At 39.3% G+C, this 18,180-nt stretch overlaps 1 protein-coding gene across 1 annotated transcript; it reads left to right on the top strand.

Annotated features, from left to right (window-relative positions):
- The first annotated feature begins 10,855 nt into the window (after positions 1-10,855).
- Positions 10,856-17,238, top strand: CKAP4 (cytoskeleton associated protein 4). The gene is made up of 2 exons (XM_026694986.2): positions 10,856-11,507; positions 14,488-17,238. The coding sequence occupies exons 1-2, from the start codon at positions 11,145-11,147 to the stop codon at positions 15,811-15,813; spliced, it is 1,689 nt and encodes a 562-aa protein (XP_026550771.1). The 5' UTR covers positions 10,856-11,144; the 3' UTR covers positions 15,814-17,238.
- The last annotated feature ends 942 nt before the right edge of the window (positions 17,239-18,180 follow it).

Below are 18,180 nucleotides of genomic sequence, written 5' to 3' on the forward strand. Positions count from 1 at the left end.
GCACATCTATATAAAATAAAACTTAAGAAAATATATTAGTGAAAAAATATGGTTGCGCCACAATTCTATCAATGTTAGGATTCTTAAAATACTGCAAAGTTAGAATTCACAGAACTTAAGTCAAAGGGGTTAGTGAGGAAAGATGGTGAGCATTTCTGACTTCCATTTCTAATTCATCTGCATTGAAGTGCCACAGTAGACAGTCTACTCTGCCATCCCTTTAAAGTGAGTCATTTATTAAATATAATTTTCCTTTCCTATCATGGTGCAGGTGTTATCATTTCTGAGAATTTGTAGGAAATATTTCTTATACCTGTCATCACTTTTATGCACTTCCCTTGGATTTTTGTATCTACTCATAGAATATCTATCTATCTATCTATCTATCTATCATCTATCTATCTATCTATCTATCTATCTATCTATCTATCTATCTATCTATCTATCTTCTATCTATCTTCTATCATCTATCTATCTATCTATCTATCTATCTATCTATCTATCTATCTATCTATCTATCTATCTATATCTATCTACCTACCTACCTACCTACCTACCTATCTATCTATCTATCTATCTACCTATCATCACTATTGTGGATGGTATGTTCTCTGTATTGTGCATCCTTGTTACTCTCTGACCTTGGTTGTTTTCTTACTGAATAATGAAACATCTGCAAACAGTCATGCTCAGAGAGCACCAAAGAGTCTACAATTCTACCCTGAGCTACAAATATTGTTCTATTGTCCTCTGTAGGTTTACTTCCAGATTAATGTTGCCTGTTTGAATTTTATAAGTGAGTTATTGCTAGGTAAAATGTAAAGTACGTTCTTTTTGTTTTTGTAATACACTGGAGCAAAAAATTACTAGTTTTGTGGGTTTTTTTGCCTATTTAGTAGAAACAATTTATCACTTTAGGTTTCAGACACACTGTGTGTAAAAATCATGAATATTCATGACGATTCTTGTTTCAAACAGAAGTTTGTTGCATTATGTCCCAGATCCTCAGATCTGTAGTTTTGATGTTTAGCTTTATGCAGAAATCTGTGATCAGTGTTTTGACAATTATCTCAACTGGAGCCAAGGTAAAATAAAATGACACAGATTCATGCCTTGAATCCAAGTATCCAATCAGTTGAATAGATATATTGTGATAATTCACTGTATATAGACAAAAGTATTCTGTGACTTTAGAATGATTTCATGTGACTCCCTTTAAAAATGATGCAAAATCAAATTATCTCTTCCCCAATCCAATTTTTGTGTCATGTGAGAGCCAAAAGTGGTGAGATCCATGATTGTCCAATTGTATGGATCTGACAAGTATGATTTATTTCTTGATGATTTCATATAGGTTCCATGTAAAGATCCAGGTTTCAAATTATGTTTTAGTACTGCAATGGGATCAAAAGGACTCATGACTAAAAAGCCTCATTGAATGCTGGCAAATGCGTGCTATGATTTGAAGGTGGTTTCACATGATCTCATGGAAAAATGCTGAAAAATCAAGAGAATCTGTGCAGAAATAGAAATGATGAGATGTGCAAGTGTTACAGTGTATTCTGTGCTAATAGACATGATTTGACAGTTAATTATTATTGATTTTAATGTACATTTAGAAACATTTAAGTAATTTTCTATTTGTCAAATTAGGGGAAAAACCAACAGTTAATTAAGATGATTTAAGTACAATAATGTTTATGAACATCTGAACCATATGCTACCTGATCTAAGCTGGAGAAATCTAGACAGCCGCCATATAGAAGTTTTGCTTTTTAATTTTCAAATGTAGTTATAAGGAAATTGACTAAAATAATAATAAAAATGCAATGCCAACATACAGAACTCTTTCCTATGTAGGCTCCTATGTAGTGGTTACCCAGATTTTTCTGGTGGTCACACCTGAGACTTAATTTCCATAAGCCTAAATGCAATTGGCAGAGTAAGAGGACGGACAGATAATCCTTGACTTACAACTGTTCATTTAATGACCACTGGAAGTTACAACAGCATTGAAAACAGTGACTTATGATTTTTTTTCACACTTATGACAGTTGCAGCATCCCTATGATCAATATTCAGACACCTGGCAACTGACTCATATTTACCATGGTTGCAGTGTCCGGGAGTCATGTGATCGCCTTTTGCGACCTCCTGACAAGCCAAGTCAATGGGGGAGCCAGATTCACTTAACAACCACGTCACTAAGTTAACAACTGCAGAGAGTCACTTAACAACCGTGGCAAAAAAGGTCGCAAAAGGTTTCACTCAGCAACATAAATCCTGGGCTCCATTGTGCTCGTAAGTCGAGGACTACCTCTACTAGCAGTCAATACGAGAGCAGCGTCCTCCGCCGACTCGCTGTACCGTCCCAGATTTGCAAGAAAGAGCAAACGAGTAACCCGACGCCCCTCCTCGGAGGGCGAAAACAGCAGCTCCTCCTCGCTTTGGCCGATTCCCTTCCCAGCAGATGTATTTTTGGCGCCGTCTCAGCGGCTCAAGCCTCCTAGCACCCTCCGGTCCAAACAAAACCAGCGTTTCCAAGGAAAATCTCCAAACAACAGATCGCTTCTCGCCTCACGATCTCTGCAATTTCTATCAACGCTTCCGGATCTTTAACCGCATCCGAGAAGTTACGGGGAAGGGGGGGTCGTTTATAAAAAAAAAGGGAAGGACAAAATAATTTGGATTGTCGACAGATTCCTTCCCCCCCCTCCCACGTCCCCCCAAAAGGGAATTATTGCTGCTTACCGCCCCCCACCTCAGCTTTGCCCGACCGCAAAAGCGCGCTTTGTGGTCGAGAGACGAGAGGAGTCACCTTGAGATCGAGCCTTATGTTTGTTTAACCAGGGGGGCTAAACAAGCCAACTTGTGCGACAGACGGCGTAAGCCATTAGCCATTGTTTGCAATCCGAACCGCAGAGTCCGACACGGGCTTTGCTTCTCGTCAGGATCCGGCCCCAGAATGACACCCACCCGCCCCGCTTTCCCCGCGCTCCCGGGGTTCTTCTCCCCCAGTGCAAGCGAGCCTTTAAAAGGGGGCTCCCGAGGCAATCCGGGGTTCAATCGTCGGTATGATTCTCGGGGTTGGGGAAGCGCGCTTCTTTCTCATGAGGAGGAGGAAGGGAAGCCGAGAGCCACTCACCGCAAGATAGCCCTTTCCAAGCAGAGGAGTCCTCGGTTCCCCCTCACCGGTTCTGCCTTGGCTGCCCCTCAGCTGTTGTCACTCGGGCTTTAACTCTCCATCCGCCTCCCCCGTTTGGTTATACATAGTCTTGGGCCGTCTATTAGCAGCTGCCTGGACGCTCCCACTTCTCTGTGAGGAGAGGGGGGGGAAACGTTTCGTTCCTATGTTAACCAACACGACAGGCAAGGGAAACGACACTCGGAGTGCGAAGCGACAAGTTTTAGCCCGGACAGGTCGAAGCTGGCTGCCCGGTACTTTTCCAAAAAAGGGAGGCAAATCCGTCCTTCCATGACAGGAGCCTTGCTCCCCTTTCCCTGGGTACGAATGCTCTCTCCCGGCTGGAGGGGCGGGGCTGAGCGATGTTTACGGAAGCGAGCGGGTGTCCCCAGTTCTCCCCGCTTGCTCGGGTCGGAGGTTGCCTCCTCTGGAGGATCACGTGGTTGGACGCGCCAGCGCTGGGGCCAAAACAAGGCTCTTTCCTGCCCTCTCAGGCGGTTGGTTTACGTTGCTGCAGGAATGTAGATTGTCGATTCTGCCCCGACTTTGTCATAATACTTGCCTGCGTGAGTTGTCCACCTGTATGTGATAAAATAGCTTCTCGTTGACGGTGGAAGATGGGAGCAGGAGGGGGGTTCGTAGAAGAGAAGCGAAAAGAAGGCAAGAGTCACGAAGCTCTCACTAGTAAATTATTCGCCTCAGGGTGGTAAATTTAAATTACTTTGTACGGGGTTCCATTCATTCAGAGATGAATTAGACAAATTCATGGAAGGGTTTGCCTTAAAGCTGGTTTTGTTCCTTCATTTGGTGGGTATCATCCCTTGGGGCACTTTACAAACCTTGACATTAGGGGAAATTTCCATTTTCAAAGGCAACTGAAAAGCAGTTGGAGGTAACAATTATAAAGGAATGCTGTCCTGTGATCTACTTGGTAGTTATTGGAGACATAATTGTTATGGAAAATAAGGTGAACAATATACAGTTGCATATTAATTTTATTTAGCAATACTGTTTTACTGTGAGACACTATGGAACAAGTAAGAAAGTATTGACACTTTTGAAAGTTGGTGTTGGAGAAGACTCCTGAGAATACTGTGGACAGGCAAGAAAATGAATCATTAACAGAGCTCTCATTGGGAGGCACAAATGACCAGGCTCAAATTATCCTAATTTGGACACATGAAGACTCAACTCTCTGGAAAAGGCTCTAATGTTGGAAAGGTTGAAGGAAAGAGAAGAGGATAACTAACAGTTAAGTTTGATAGACTCCGATGTGGTGGTGATGAGTGCACCATTAGAAGACCTGAAGGATCTGGTTAGAGTCAGATTGTCATGAAAAAAAAATCTATGTGAATCTATGTGGTCACTAGGAGTCAAACACAACTTGATGGCAGATAATAAAAAGTATATTTTAAGTTCTTCCCAAAACCAGTTTTTACAGTAACAAAATGATCTGTCTTAAAGTGGATCACAATTCGTTTAGCCCCCAAAATTGGCTTGAAAAGATTAAAATTTTGAAAGTCAATGTTAAATTTAAATTCTAGCCAAGCTATTTCAAAATGTATACTGCAGTTTCTTCCATTAATGATTTAAAGGTTAATAAATCTTGAAGAGACTAAGGTACATATTTGTATTTGTTAAACTGACCCACCCCATTTCTTGGGAGAACCAACTCTGAATCATATGGAACTCCACCTGTTAGGAGGGCAGGTGATGCTACACTTTTCCCAGCTTTATAAAGTCAAGCCACTCCCATACTAAGTAGTCATTATTTTTTCTTCTTCCCCATGACTAAACACTCACATCCACACACTGATACAAAATCTATTTGCCCAGTTCTCTTAGAAGCTGAAGAAATATCATTGTTCAGTCTAGAGTGTAAAGTAATTCTCCAAATATAGAAAAATTGCCATGGCTTCATATAATACAGTTGACAGTTGCCAACTATAGTCTATTGTGAGGAATGAATGCTTGATAAAAGAAATTAAGGGTGTGTGTAAGATCATGTTTCTTTTATAAAGAAGTGAAAATTGGTTATGGTAGAAGAAACATACCATAATTTAAATGCAGTGGAAATAGGATACATAGGTGTGGAATAAAATAGGTAGGGTCAAGAATGATTGGGTTGAATAAATGAGAATTGACCAAATGCATGAGTGAGCAGTGCAAAAGAAATACCTTGGGATACTTTTGTCATATTATATTGTACAGTAATGAATGTAGTTTGATTGAATGTAGTTTGATTCCTGGTTGGGTGGATTTGACAAGATCCTGAAAAAGTGGAGATAAGTCTAAAGAACAAAGATCAATATACAAAGTGAGATATGGTTATGATAGGAGAAATTACAGTTTGCAAGGCAGAAATGAATTTAACCTGGTTGCTAAATGTGAACGGTGTGATGGGTATGTACTTATACCAACTGTTTTTCTCCTGGCAAAGCTCAGTTCTTCCAACTCTTCATTAAAGTCAGCAGGATCAGGATCACCAGCAGCAAAAGTAGTTGGCAACCCTACTTACAGATCTACATTTATCCTTGTTTACATTTTATCATAGCAGCAATGAGAAAAATGAGAAGGAAACAGAAGCACACAAAATTTCACTTTAATCAGAAATTCATAACTGATTTTTGTTATCTTTTCAATATATTATTCAGAAAATCTTTAAAATGAAGCTACAGTAATTGTGGAAGACTGGAGTTCTTCAAGTTCTACTAACAATACAAAGATATAGGTTTTGTTTAGTTCTATAAATACAAATAAAATATAAAATATTTGTTTTAGTTATCCCACCAGCAGAGAATTGAAAGCATCTTTTACCAGCTGACAAAATGATTTCAGCATGCCATTTCCCAGTATTTTTAGTTTCTTCCAGCTGTGCCCAGTCTGGCTTCAAATGTTTTAGGTCTGTTACTCTTACAATTCCCACACAACAATAAGCTGCCTGGGGATTCTGGGACATATAGGCTGAACATTTGATTTAGGAATGCTGTTTTATTATCCTTTTCCCAGCCTTTATTTTTATAACTATCATCTGTCAGAATTTGAGATTGGGTTTGACTTCTAAGGTGGCCAAATACAATCTAAGTGTCATTGGTCAGTGAGCTGTTTATTTCTTATTTGAATAAGGCTGTATAGGATACATCATTTTCTCTTTGACATAGCTGACTTCTGGAGAGGAAATAGGGCAGCAGGGCATAATATCCCGATGGAAAAAAGCAATATCGCTGAAGGAAGGCCCTTAGGAAATGTCTGCCTCAGGCTGCCAAAAAAAATACACTCTGTTTAGGCACAAAGACAAAGCAAGATTACTGTTGACTTCTTCAAACATGTTCAGTCTGTTGTCAAATAGTTTTTCTTGGATATTGTTAACATGGTCCTGGCACCGTAGAACATACAATTCATTAAATGGACTGTAGTTATAAAAATATGCCACAAGAAAATTCTTTTGCTTAAGAAAGTACATTTGGAAATGTGAGAGGATATAATTAGTGCATTCATACAACAATTGCAATGGTAGGTGTGGCCAGTAACCGCCATTTATTAAAAGAGAAAGTGGTTGCTCCTTTAAGCTCCCCTTTACTTCTGCCAGAATGATCCCTAGTATCCAATTACATTTTTTCTAAGTTGATGTTCTAGCTATGTGGATCCAATAAAGCTCATATGGAGTCAAACCTGTAAAGATTCTGATTGCAAATTTTATGTTGCCCATAATATATAAACAGTTCGGCAACAAGTGTTAAGCACTCTCTATCCAACGGTACAGCTCAAAGATCTTTATTCAAAGGGAGATATGCACAGGTAGTCCTTGACTTATGACCATAGTTGAACCCAAAATTTCAGTTGCTGAGCAAGATGGTTTGGTGAGTTTTGCCCCATTTTACCACCTTTGTTTCCACAGTTGTCATGTGAATCACTGCTGTTAAGTTAGTAATATGGCTACCCTAATGACTTGTCAGGTCACAAAAGGTGATCTCATAACCTTGGGACACTGCATATCATGTGTCAGTAAGCATCCAAATTTTAATCACATGACTGCAACAGTCATGTGACAAATGGTCATGTCACTTTTTCATTGCCATTGTAACTGGTCACTAAACACAGTTGTAAGTTGTGTACTGCCTGTAAATTTTGATTTCATTGGTGTATTCATTCTATCTAGACACCCCTGGATAATTACTCTTTTGCGGATGCATCAAATTCCATGTAATGGTACATTAACAGCAAATGGGAAGTTAGAAATTAGAATTCGAAACTTGGAAGACATAGTCCTTGATCAAGGTAAAAGTCTAAATATTATCTAAGTAACACATTTTTCACAGAAGTATTTCAAGTTTATATTCAGATTTTTCTTTGAATTCTGCCCTTACAAAGGTCAATCACAGTTCATGGGGATTATTTGAATCCATTTCCAAATGCTAGGCTGGTGCCATGTCTTTTTAGTTATCTAAAAACTTTACAAAACCTATTCGGTGCATAAGGATTATACAGATGAAGGTCGAATTTACACCATGCAAACTTCTCCTGTTAGAAATTGCTGGGAAGGTTGCCATCTAGACCATGGATCCCCAACCTCTGGGCTGCGATTTGTTTGCATCCAGGCCATGGAAACAGTGGACGAGCACATATGTACCTCCACTTGCACAAGCAGTGGGTGAGTGCGTGCATGCATGCTCCATTTGCATGAGTGTGGATTGCCAGCCGGAACTATCCCCTCTTCCATAACCCCTGCTAGTCCACAAAGCTGGAAAGTTGGAGAACTTTGAGATTGACTCAATCTCAAAGTTAGAAACTAAGGTTTTTAATTCTGCATATCTCTGCGAATAAGTTTGATCAAACTCAGTGGGATTTATTTCTCAATAAATAAATGGAGAATTGTTCAGAGGCTCATCTGTATTAAGGATACTATACCTGGGCTCCAGGAACAAAGACATATTTTGGAACTGCAATATTGAGTTCCCAGCCAAGTGTTTGCCATGCAGTTCAGGTACTATTATGTCTTTCTCTCTTCAGCACTGGGAACAGCCTTTACTTTTGCATTTATAATATTTTTATGCACCAAAGACTAATTCCTTGTGTGTCCAATCACACTTGGCCAATAAAGAATTCTATTCTAGTGTATTCATCCTTCAATAATATCTGAATTATATCATATATCCCATTTTCTTATGCAGACCAGTCTATTTGGGCAAGGTAATTTAAAATTAGTTATCTATGGAAATGGAAAGGAAAACAGTTATCTAAAAATGGAAAACTAGTCCAAGTTCAGAAATAAGTTGGGCAGCTGAGAAATGAGCAGCGGAGGAGGGAACAACATGAGACATTTACATTTTAGCAGCGAAGAATTGAACAGACTCAACATATTTTGCTTTTAGAGAAAAAGAAGTATTTGGTGAAACATCTATATTCACCTATCTTATTGCCACAGCAGTCGGAAATAGCAACGTTGGCCTTTTTTTTCTATTGTAGCAAAGTTACCACTTAAAGAGTGCAATGACAATAATATAATTACACTACTGCAGTTTGCAGCTGGATCACTGAATCAAATTCTTATCCCTCCTTAACAAACTTTATATGTGAAAAAAGTTTTTAATAAGTTTAAGAAATGCTTAGTTTTTTTTTCATTGCACAATTGCTGTGTATCACTCTCATCATTTCACAAAAACCCTCCTCCATTCTATAAATTGTTTTTGTTTAAAGACTCAACTGCTTCCACATGAAAAACTTCTAATGTTCCTGTCAAAAGCTGTTGTGCAGCTGTGCTATCTTTTCCTTCCTTACAACCTTTTTTCTGAAAAAAGTAGAAAAAGCAGTAGTAAAACATTAGGATACAAATGGAAAATATCTGAAAGCATTATTGTATACAGCTTCAGGTTTGAGTAGGAAGTAGATCAAACTTTCCAGTAATAAGATCAATTGCATCACTAGGCACATTCATTGCAACAAATTCCAGTTGCTTCATGCTGAAATAACAAGATTTTGTATGAACAGAGCCTTACTATCTTGGGTGCACAAAACTATGCCCTCAGTGCAGGAGGGTGTTTGAACCTAGCACATGGAAAGCACCCAACATTGGCATCAACCTGATTGATGGCAGAGGTGTCAATTTGGTTCTAGTATAGATCTGCAGCTTCTTTAGATCTGACCTTCTCTATAGTTTTGCTGAAATCTGACCTTTATGAGTGACTAGGATTCAGCACTTTCCATTATAGAGTATCATTATTCCTACGACCAAGAATGTTTAAACTGTAGTCCTATGAAATAGTATTACATGCAGACAGGCAAAGCTACAGCTTCAGGAAGACAATTTGCCCGTACATATTCCATATATCACTGGTGGCTAACCTTTTTGGGCTCCTGTGCCAAAAATTGTGCGCGCGCTTCCGCACACATGCTCACGTGCCGGCACTCAGAAGGCAATGTGCACGCCCCCTGCACAGTTGTGCACAATCCCCCCCCCACCGCCCCCTTACCTGCACTGTGCCTCCCAGCTGATTTTTGGCCTCCCAGAGGCTTGAGGACAGCTTCTGCAGCCTTTGCAGGCCGAAAAATAGGCCCATTTCGACAAAATGGGCCTATTTTTCGGCCTGCAAAGACTGCAGAAGCAAAATGGGCCTATTTTTCGACCTGCAAAGACTGCAGAAGCTGTCCTCAAGCCTCTGGGAGGACGAAAAAGGCCTCAAATGGGCCAAAAATCAGCTGGGAAGCGCGCACATGCGCAGTGAGGTAAGTTTACCTGTGGCTTGCGTGCCAGCACAAATGGCTGCCATAGGTTCGCCATCACGGCCATATATGATCTCTTCCCCACTTCTACAAAAGGTGGGGCTTTTTCTTGAAAACCCATGAATTGCACTAGCAGATCATACCACAGAAATTAACAGGATTTCTTTTTACTGTACATGCACCAATTCAGCAAAGATTTCCTTGTATAAGCGATTATTCCTGCTGAGTAAGTCTTTCCCCAAATTGCACCTAATCACAGCACAAAAACCACACATTTTTGGGGGGTCCAGTCTCCTTGACATTACTTTCATCTTATCCCACAAATCAGAAAGGCTCAAGACACTCTTAACTGTTCTGGAGTTAAACTATTGTTAGCATTTTCTTCCTTATTCTAACAGGGTTCAAGTGCAACCTCAAGGTATGTAAAACCTGTTGGGCTTGAGAAGGAAGAAAGTGATGTGATGGAGAAGGATGCATTAGCAAAATAGTAAAATTTATGACAAAAAAAATGCTACCAAGGCTTGTTTATGGCATGACTAGGTACCAATGGGAAAAGGCCTGTAGCCTGCAATTCTAATATTAATTATATTCATTTTATTCATCTTAAAAGCAACATTTAAACAAGAACAAAAGAAGCAGTCATTTGGGCCAAATTTTAACAGGTTCTCGCTTAGATATCATTCAAGTTCAAAATTGTTGGATTTGAAGGGTTTTCCCCAAATAAACATCTAAGCGGCTGCTTTCAAGGCAACGAAGAGACTTGTAAGGCTGGAACATGTTAGTAACTCCAGAAACGTAGGTGAAGTTTGGTGTTTTTTTTTTTTTTTGTTTTTTTTTGGGGAGATTCCACAGCACTTTGCCCGACCTCGAAGCAAACTTTTGCCAAAGCGCCAGGGGCAGGAAATGTAGCTCCCCACCCCACCCCGCATTTCTCTCTGCGCTGTCGGGCCATCCTTTTCCTCCTCGATCAGCGTGCGTGGCAGTCACCCTTCCCACCCCTGCATTATGGAACTCGGGAGGCGGCGCTCGCCGTTGGGCAGGGCTGAGATGAAGCCCGCCTGAATTCCGTGCCTTCCCTCCCGTCTCTCCGTGCCGAAATTGAATGGGGAAGCAGACCCTTCTCCCAGCTCCAGCCGCTTTTCTCCTCGGGCGGCCTCCAAGCGCGCCACAGTGAAGACTCCATCTCGCTCCGACGCTTTCAGAGTCCAAGGGGGTCAAGGGCGCCTCGCTCAGCTTAAGCATGTCATCCTCCGCGGCCAAACAAAGGAGCAGCAAGAACAGCGGCAACCCCGAAAAGGGGGCCCATTCCAACCAACCCGATGACGTGGCAAAGAAGCAGTCGCCGCCACCGCAGCCCCCGGCCCACTCCAAAGGCAGCAAAGGGGGCTCTCCGCCGTCTGGCGGGGGCAAAGCTGCCTCGTTCTGCAGCTGCGGCGCCATCCTGAACTTTCTCCTGTCCGCGACTTTCTTGGCAGCCGCTGCAGCCTCGGGCTATTACATCCACCACCTTCTGGGGGAAGTCAACCAGATCAGCCTGAGGCAGGAAAGCTGCACCAGGCAGCGGGAAGAGCTGACCCGTTCCTTTGAAGGCGCCGTGCAAAAGGTACTTGGGGAGGATAATAAAGAAATAAACATTATTACCCTACGGAGGGCCGAGTGCAGCCCTTTCAAGGCCACCGGGTGAGTGGGTGGTGGGGAGTCGGAAGCCGTCCACCATTATGCCCCCGTTTTGATTGCACCGAACTGTGTGGCGATATTTCGCCTTGCTTGAAACGCCGCCAAATTTGCTCGCCTGACGCAACAGCGCCGAAGAGGAAGGCTTTTTGTATCTCCAAGCGGGTGGCACTTGAGTGTTGTCTTTCCGCGGAGGAGGCTGCTGATGGGCTCCCTCTTGTTACTTGGGTTGAGAGTGGCGGAATTCGCTTTTGCCAGTTAAAAAAAAAAAAAGCATATTTTCCTCCCAGTGATCTTTTTTTTTTCTTGCAAGCCACGTTTTAGCACGTGTGGTCCATGCGCCGCGCGCTATGCCCAGCATGGCGTTGCAGAGAATAGCTGGCCAATAAAGTTGAAGTTTTCGGGGAGAGAAAAACAACTACTGAGGATTAACAACGGATTGTTTTCTGATAATTTGGAATATCTTTTTAGTCTTCGCCAGACAGTATGGCCGAGAGCGAGAGAGAGTGGATGCCAGAGCCTTGCGCAGTTGGGGGTCGCTGGCTTTTCTAGTTTTTCCCGTTTGTCGTAAAAAATCGGGTAGTAAAAAATTTACAAGTTTTCTCAGAGCCAGTCAAGTAGTATTTACTCTTTCGGAATTGCCCTCAGAGTTGCAACCACCCAATGTACCTAAGTTTTTGTGAGTCATACTTGAATCTTAACTACAAAAGTTAATGTTGCAGTGTTTGCAATAAGTACTTTCGGTTGGGTGAAGATGCATTCATAAAATAATTGAATGCTTATTCCGGCTTTTCCCAAAATGGTGCCCTTGGGAGTTATTGGACCAATTCCAATACTTAGATTTATTGAGGAATAAATTGAAATCCATTAACTAGGGAGTGACCCATTTTGTCTAAAGTGGATTAGAATATGAATTATCTCTTAAGTATTTGGATATTTAATTACACATTTGACTTTTTTTTAAGAACAAGTCTCCAAGATTTCTATGAACAAATTGCAGATTGCTCAGCAAACCTATAGAGGAAGTTTGTGGGGCACAGATTGCTCTGTTCAGTAAAGTTTCATCTTTAAGTAATCTAAATCAGTGGTTCTTTTGAGGTGCTGGATTTTCAGTAATTGGCTTCTTAAACTTCTGCTCAAAGGTCACTGGGAATTGTAGTTTTGGGATGAGGAGGGCATAGCTTCATATAGTTGAGGACAGTTATTTTATGTAATCATAGAATTATCTTTCAATCTGTTCTGTTTGCAACTAAGGTATAAGACTTAGAAAATCAAAGTTCCTAGGGTTTTTTCCAAACTACTTCTTTTAATGTTTTTAGAATTTTAAGATTCCATTATACCCTTCTGTAAGATCATTTTTTAAAAGTTCACTTAAACAGAGCCAATTTTCTATCTCTTATTAATGAGGAGTTCCAAGAATTTTTTTTACCTGATACTTCCATGGCTTGAAAACTCTCTTAAATTCTATCTAGTACAGAGTTTCTTAACCTACTATGGACTTCCAACTCCCACAATTCCCTGGGCAGTCCACACAGTACATATTAAAGCTGCTGAAGTTGCGGAAACACTGGTTTAGTGAATTTATGACACAGGTAGATTTGAAATGGGGTGCTCTGTGATTAATCTGTGGTGATTAATCTGTGTGACAGAGGGTTTTAATTTAAGAATTATGTGCCCAGATTTGTGGTGTATGTACTAAATAGATAAAGCAAATATAAGGTTTTTCAGTAGCACCAAGGTATACCATTCTGCTTGTGTCTCTGTGGTTGAAATTGCCCTTTGGGTTAGATTGTATTTAGAATCTGCAATGGTTAAAGGAAATGCGTACAACCCCTGCCCCCATAGGCAAAGTTTGACACGGCCCAAATTTTCTGTACAGAATGGGTTTATATTGGCTGTGAAAGTGAATGTGAATGTATTTACCTTCTATATTTATCTCCTACAAAGCAATATGTTTGTAATTGATATCAGCCATAATGTTGTTGGAACTAATGTACTAGAAGCTAGAAGCCTTACAACAGGGAAGTCTATAGCATATCCCTTTGCTCTTTAATAAAGGAAAGACATTGGCCACAATACTAAATACCATCTTGGTTGTTGGATGAGCAGAAAGTCTGCATATAAATCTAATGATAAATCAAAAACAAATTAAAACTATGCTTTGCTACCGTATATATACAGCTATTGGAGAGTAGAGTGCTTAAGTACAGAACACATAATTCAGTGGATTAATTTATACTACTCGGAAAATAAGATTTGTAGTTTGCATAATATTTATGTTCTGCAACAGAAAAGCATCCTGAGCACATATATACATGTGGCAATTTATTTGAAATTACAAATGCAATAGTTGCATAATTAAAGGGATACCATATCTAATAATATCGACAACCAGCAAGTAGGAGGAAAAGTTAGTTTCCTGTGTCCCAGTGCTGCCATCTAGAGGTGGTTATGTTTTTTCAGCCCAGATCTGGTAATCCTAATGTTGAAATACTTTCATTGTATTGTAGTATGTGCTTTTCATGCATATTCCATGTGAATCTGCAGCATAAAATCTAGCTATTGGTACAAAATTGGATTACAAACATGTTAGACTCCATTTCAAAAACTGCAGTTTTTTAAATTCTTCTTTTTATTTCCATCAAAATGTTTGATAATGGAAGCTGCTTCGTATAAAAAATACAAGATTGGTAAGAAATAATAATATCACAAGTAGAAAGTTACCAAAACTTTTAATCAGATCACTAAACCATCTTATACAATAAATATTATTATATATGTATTTAAGTCAATTATGCATCATGTTGTCTGATTCTTCTGCTGTTAGTTACTGATCTTCCTATGTAGAACATGATCCATTTCACTAGGCTAACCTTAAATGTATTTCTATCTTTCAATTTCTTCTGTAGATGCAGTCTTTACAGTCTTCTTTGGGTGGCTTTGAACTGACACTGAAAAATGCTCAGCAAAAACAAGAGATCACCGAGAAGACCGTCAGACAAGGGGCGAGTGAAATCAATCGCATTGGTGAAGTTCTCCAGAAACTACAAAATGAAATCCTTAAAGATTTATCAGATGGTATTCATGTTGTAAAAGATACCAGAGAAAGAGACTTCACATCACTAGAAAACACTGTGGAAGAAAGGCTGACAGAGCTCACAAAATCTATAAACGATAATATTGCTGAATTCACACATATCCAGAAACAGAGCCAAGACGAAATCAATGAAGTTAAAAAAAAGGTGGCTTCACTTGGTGAAACAGAAACATACAAACATGACCTTCAGATCTTGAAAGGCACTGTTGATGAGATGCAGAGATCCTTGAAAGCCAATGGGAAAACTATAGAAACCTTGCAAAGTGCCTTAGATTGGATGGAATCTGATGTTCTGTCTGAAGTTAAAGCACTTCTCAGCCTTAAACAGGAACATGAGAAGTTTAAAGAAGTAGCTGATACAGAGCACCTTTCGTTACAGGCTTTAGAAGAGAAAGTTCTTAAAGCAGAAGAATCTCTTTCTCATCTTCCATTGGAGCTGAAGAAACTCAGTGATGACTTGATGCACATCAAGTCTTCTGGTGGTATAGAAGACAGCTATGCATTCTCCAAAGATGACATAGAAAGTCTGCAGAAGAGCAATAAAGAATTGGAATCCAGGCTCAGATCTATAGAAGAGAATGTTCAAGCTCCAACATCATCATTTGCACAGAGCACAGAAGGAACAGAACCTTCTATTTTCAAATATGACACAAAGCTAGCTGCGTTGGAAGAAGGTCTAGGTTCTGTCCAGAGTACTATAGAAAACGATATACGATCATTGACCGATACTGTGAGGAGTCTTGGGGAAGCACAGCTCTCAATCTATGGTGATGTTGATGAACTAAGGAGAAGTCTGAATGATCTACCAAATAATGCTGATGCACTCGATCATATCCAGAAACAAGTTCTTGCTTTGCTGGACCAAGAAAAGTCTTCAGTTAATGTAGGGCAGTCTGGAGATAATAAGGCAGAACTCTCTTCTGTTAAAGATTCTGTTGATGAAGTGCGATCTTCTCTTGGTCAGGTAGAATCTGACTTAAAAATGCTTAGGACGGCAGTTGACAGTTTAGTTGCTTACTCAGTGAAAATCGAAACCAACGAGAACAATGTGCAGACAATGAAGGATTCCTTAGATGACATAAGGAATGACTTGGATAGGTTGTTTGTGAAAATGGAAGATATACATGATATAGTTTGAGTATTGAGCTTGTTTTAACTCTGAATTACCAAAAAAAAAAAAGAAAAGAAATTATTTTCCTATCCAAAGGAGCTTTGTTGTTTTGTTGTTGGGGAAGTTGGTGGAATGGAAAAGGAGCTTATTGATGTCTCTGGAAAAAATGTTAAAACAATCCAGTTTGGTAGGTCCTATTATTTCTACTACTTTAATTGCTAGGACAAATTAATTTGTTTATGCAGCTTAATCTGTAGTGCACTGGGTGAGGGTGTGAACCCAAGAAGCAAATTATGATGGCCATTGTCCTCTTAATTTAACAAACATGGGACTCCATCATACTCAAAAGCTGTCCCATTCCTTTGAAAACTGATATACATATGCATTATATTGCATACATCAGTCTTCTACCATTGAAATAAAGCAGGCAATCATAGAAGGTTCTATGTATTAAAATACACAAAGGGGTGTAATTATATATAATATATAGAGTATTCATATGAAAATTATTGTATGGAATAATTACATTTGAGTTTGGATTCTTCCATATTCCATGCTCGTCAACATAGCCATTCCACAACAAAATGTAACCATTCCACAACAAACCAAAGGTGCTTTTGATGTGTCCAGAGGCAGTAAACAGGCAATATTGGATAGAACTTTGCCATTATAGTAGTGCCTTCTTTTGGGACAGTTTACTGTGATGTCAACTGAATTTGCATTTACTATTTCTGCCTAATTCATTGGTGCAAAGATGTATGGGGTCAAGGTAGGGAAATAATAAAAACAGGAGGAAAGATAAGCATAGACCATACCCCACCCAGAACAAAGGGCAATAAAAACAGAATTGTTCACTGCATATAACATTTTTCTTATGATATAACATGCAACTGTGACATCCAGTGTTAAGTGCCTTACGGTTTTCCTATTATTGACTTGGATGAAACAAAATTAGACTTAAGATTGATTATTTAAAAAGTCCACAATAAATTAAAAACTACCTTTGGATTTGAGTAATTCTTCAAAGAAGAGATATTCATAATGTTCATTTTACAGAACCACTGAGTTTTACAGTTGGGTAGATTCTTGTTTATCTTCTTTAGAAAATATCACTCTGGTTCTTCTGTTGTTTTATACATAATTGTTGAGAAAGATAAACAGAAGATGACTGTACAAAGAATGCTTGCAGCATCAGTAGTAGATGTAACAGGTAATCCTCATGAAGGAAGGTGTACAGTAGCCATTTATAACATAAGCAGTGTATTCAATAACTGCTTCTGTAGAGATAAAATGCCTTAAAAACCAGAACTATGCCTTGTATTGAGATCATTATTTTTTGGGAGTGCTTTTATTGTCTTTTTTGTGGATCTTGAATGACTGTAGTTGGCTGTGAAATAACTTTCTTGGTATGTGTAATTTGAATAAATAAATACTTATTCTGGTTGCAGTCAACCAATTTTTTGTAGTTTTGAAAAAAACAGTAATTAGATAAGGGTCAAAACAGACGTAATAATTTGTATTAATTTATTTGAGTCCTTAAGTTTTGCTTACTAAATAGCTGCTACTATTTAAACTGTCACGGACTACGTTGGGATTCATACATCTATTCCTACTCATCATTTTTTTTACGTTATTTGTCTGCAAAGCAGCATCACATACAGCTAAACCCAACAGTAGCATTTTTATACTACAAGAATAGATTGCATTAGACTGCAGGATTATTATTCTGAGAAAATAAATAGAATGTAATATATTAGAATATAAAGTATTTTATATCTCTAGTCATGGGATGGATTAGTTAGCTAGTAAAGAGGGTAATGAAATACAGAAGATCAGTTCAAGGCAGTTCACACATTGAGCTAAACTATGACATATTTTTAAAACTTTAGTTTTATATGTTTGGTGAACATATTATGCATTTGAACCATAGTTTATGGCTCAGTGTGTGAATGAGGTCTCCTTGGCTTATTTAAAACTGCTTAGAATAAAACCTGACTTAATAAGAAATGTGAATCCAGATATTTTTCCCTGGATACCAGCCACTCATAGAACATCTTTCATTTAGCTAAAGAGGAATTATTGTATTCTGCATTCCAGTATTTAAAATACAGCTATTCCTTGACTTTATGACCATAACTGAGCCCAAAATTTCTGTTGCTAAGTGAAACAGCTGTTAAGGGAATTTTGTCCCATTTAACAATCTTTCTTGCAACAACAGTTAAGTGATTCACTGCAGCTAAGTTAGTAACATGGTTAAGTGAACGTGACTTCCCTATTGAATTTGCTTGTCAGAAGATTGCAAAAGTGATCAATGACCCTGGGATATTGCAACCATCATAAACATGAACCAGTTGCGTAGCGGCCCTAGCCTCTGAATTTTGATCACGTGACCAC

The sequence above is a fragment of the Notechis scutatus genome, chromosome 6, assembly GCF_049901735.1.
Source record: "Notechis scutatus isolate UNSWTSFEM ecotype Mainland chromosome 6, rNotScu1.2, whole genome shotgun sequence".
Classification (NCBI taxonomy): Eukaryota; Metazoa; Chordata; class Lepidosauria; order Squamata; family Elapidae; genus Notechis; species Notechis scutatus.

Bases quoted from the DNA above. Each gene is read 5' to 3' on its own strand.
- CKAP4 (XM_026694986.2), top strand. From the start codon at position 11,145: ATGTCATCCTCCGCGGCCAAACAAAGGAGCAGCAAGAACAGCGGCAAC. The intron at 11,508-14,487 runs GTACTTGGGGAG...TTTCTTCTGTAG, and splicing joins TTGAAGGCGCCGTGCAAAAG to ATGCAGTCTTTACAGTCTTC.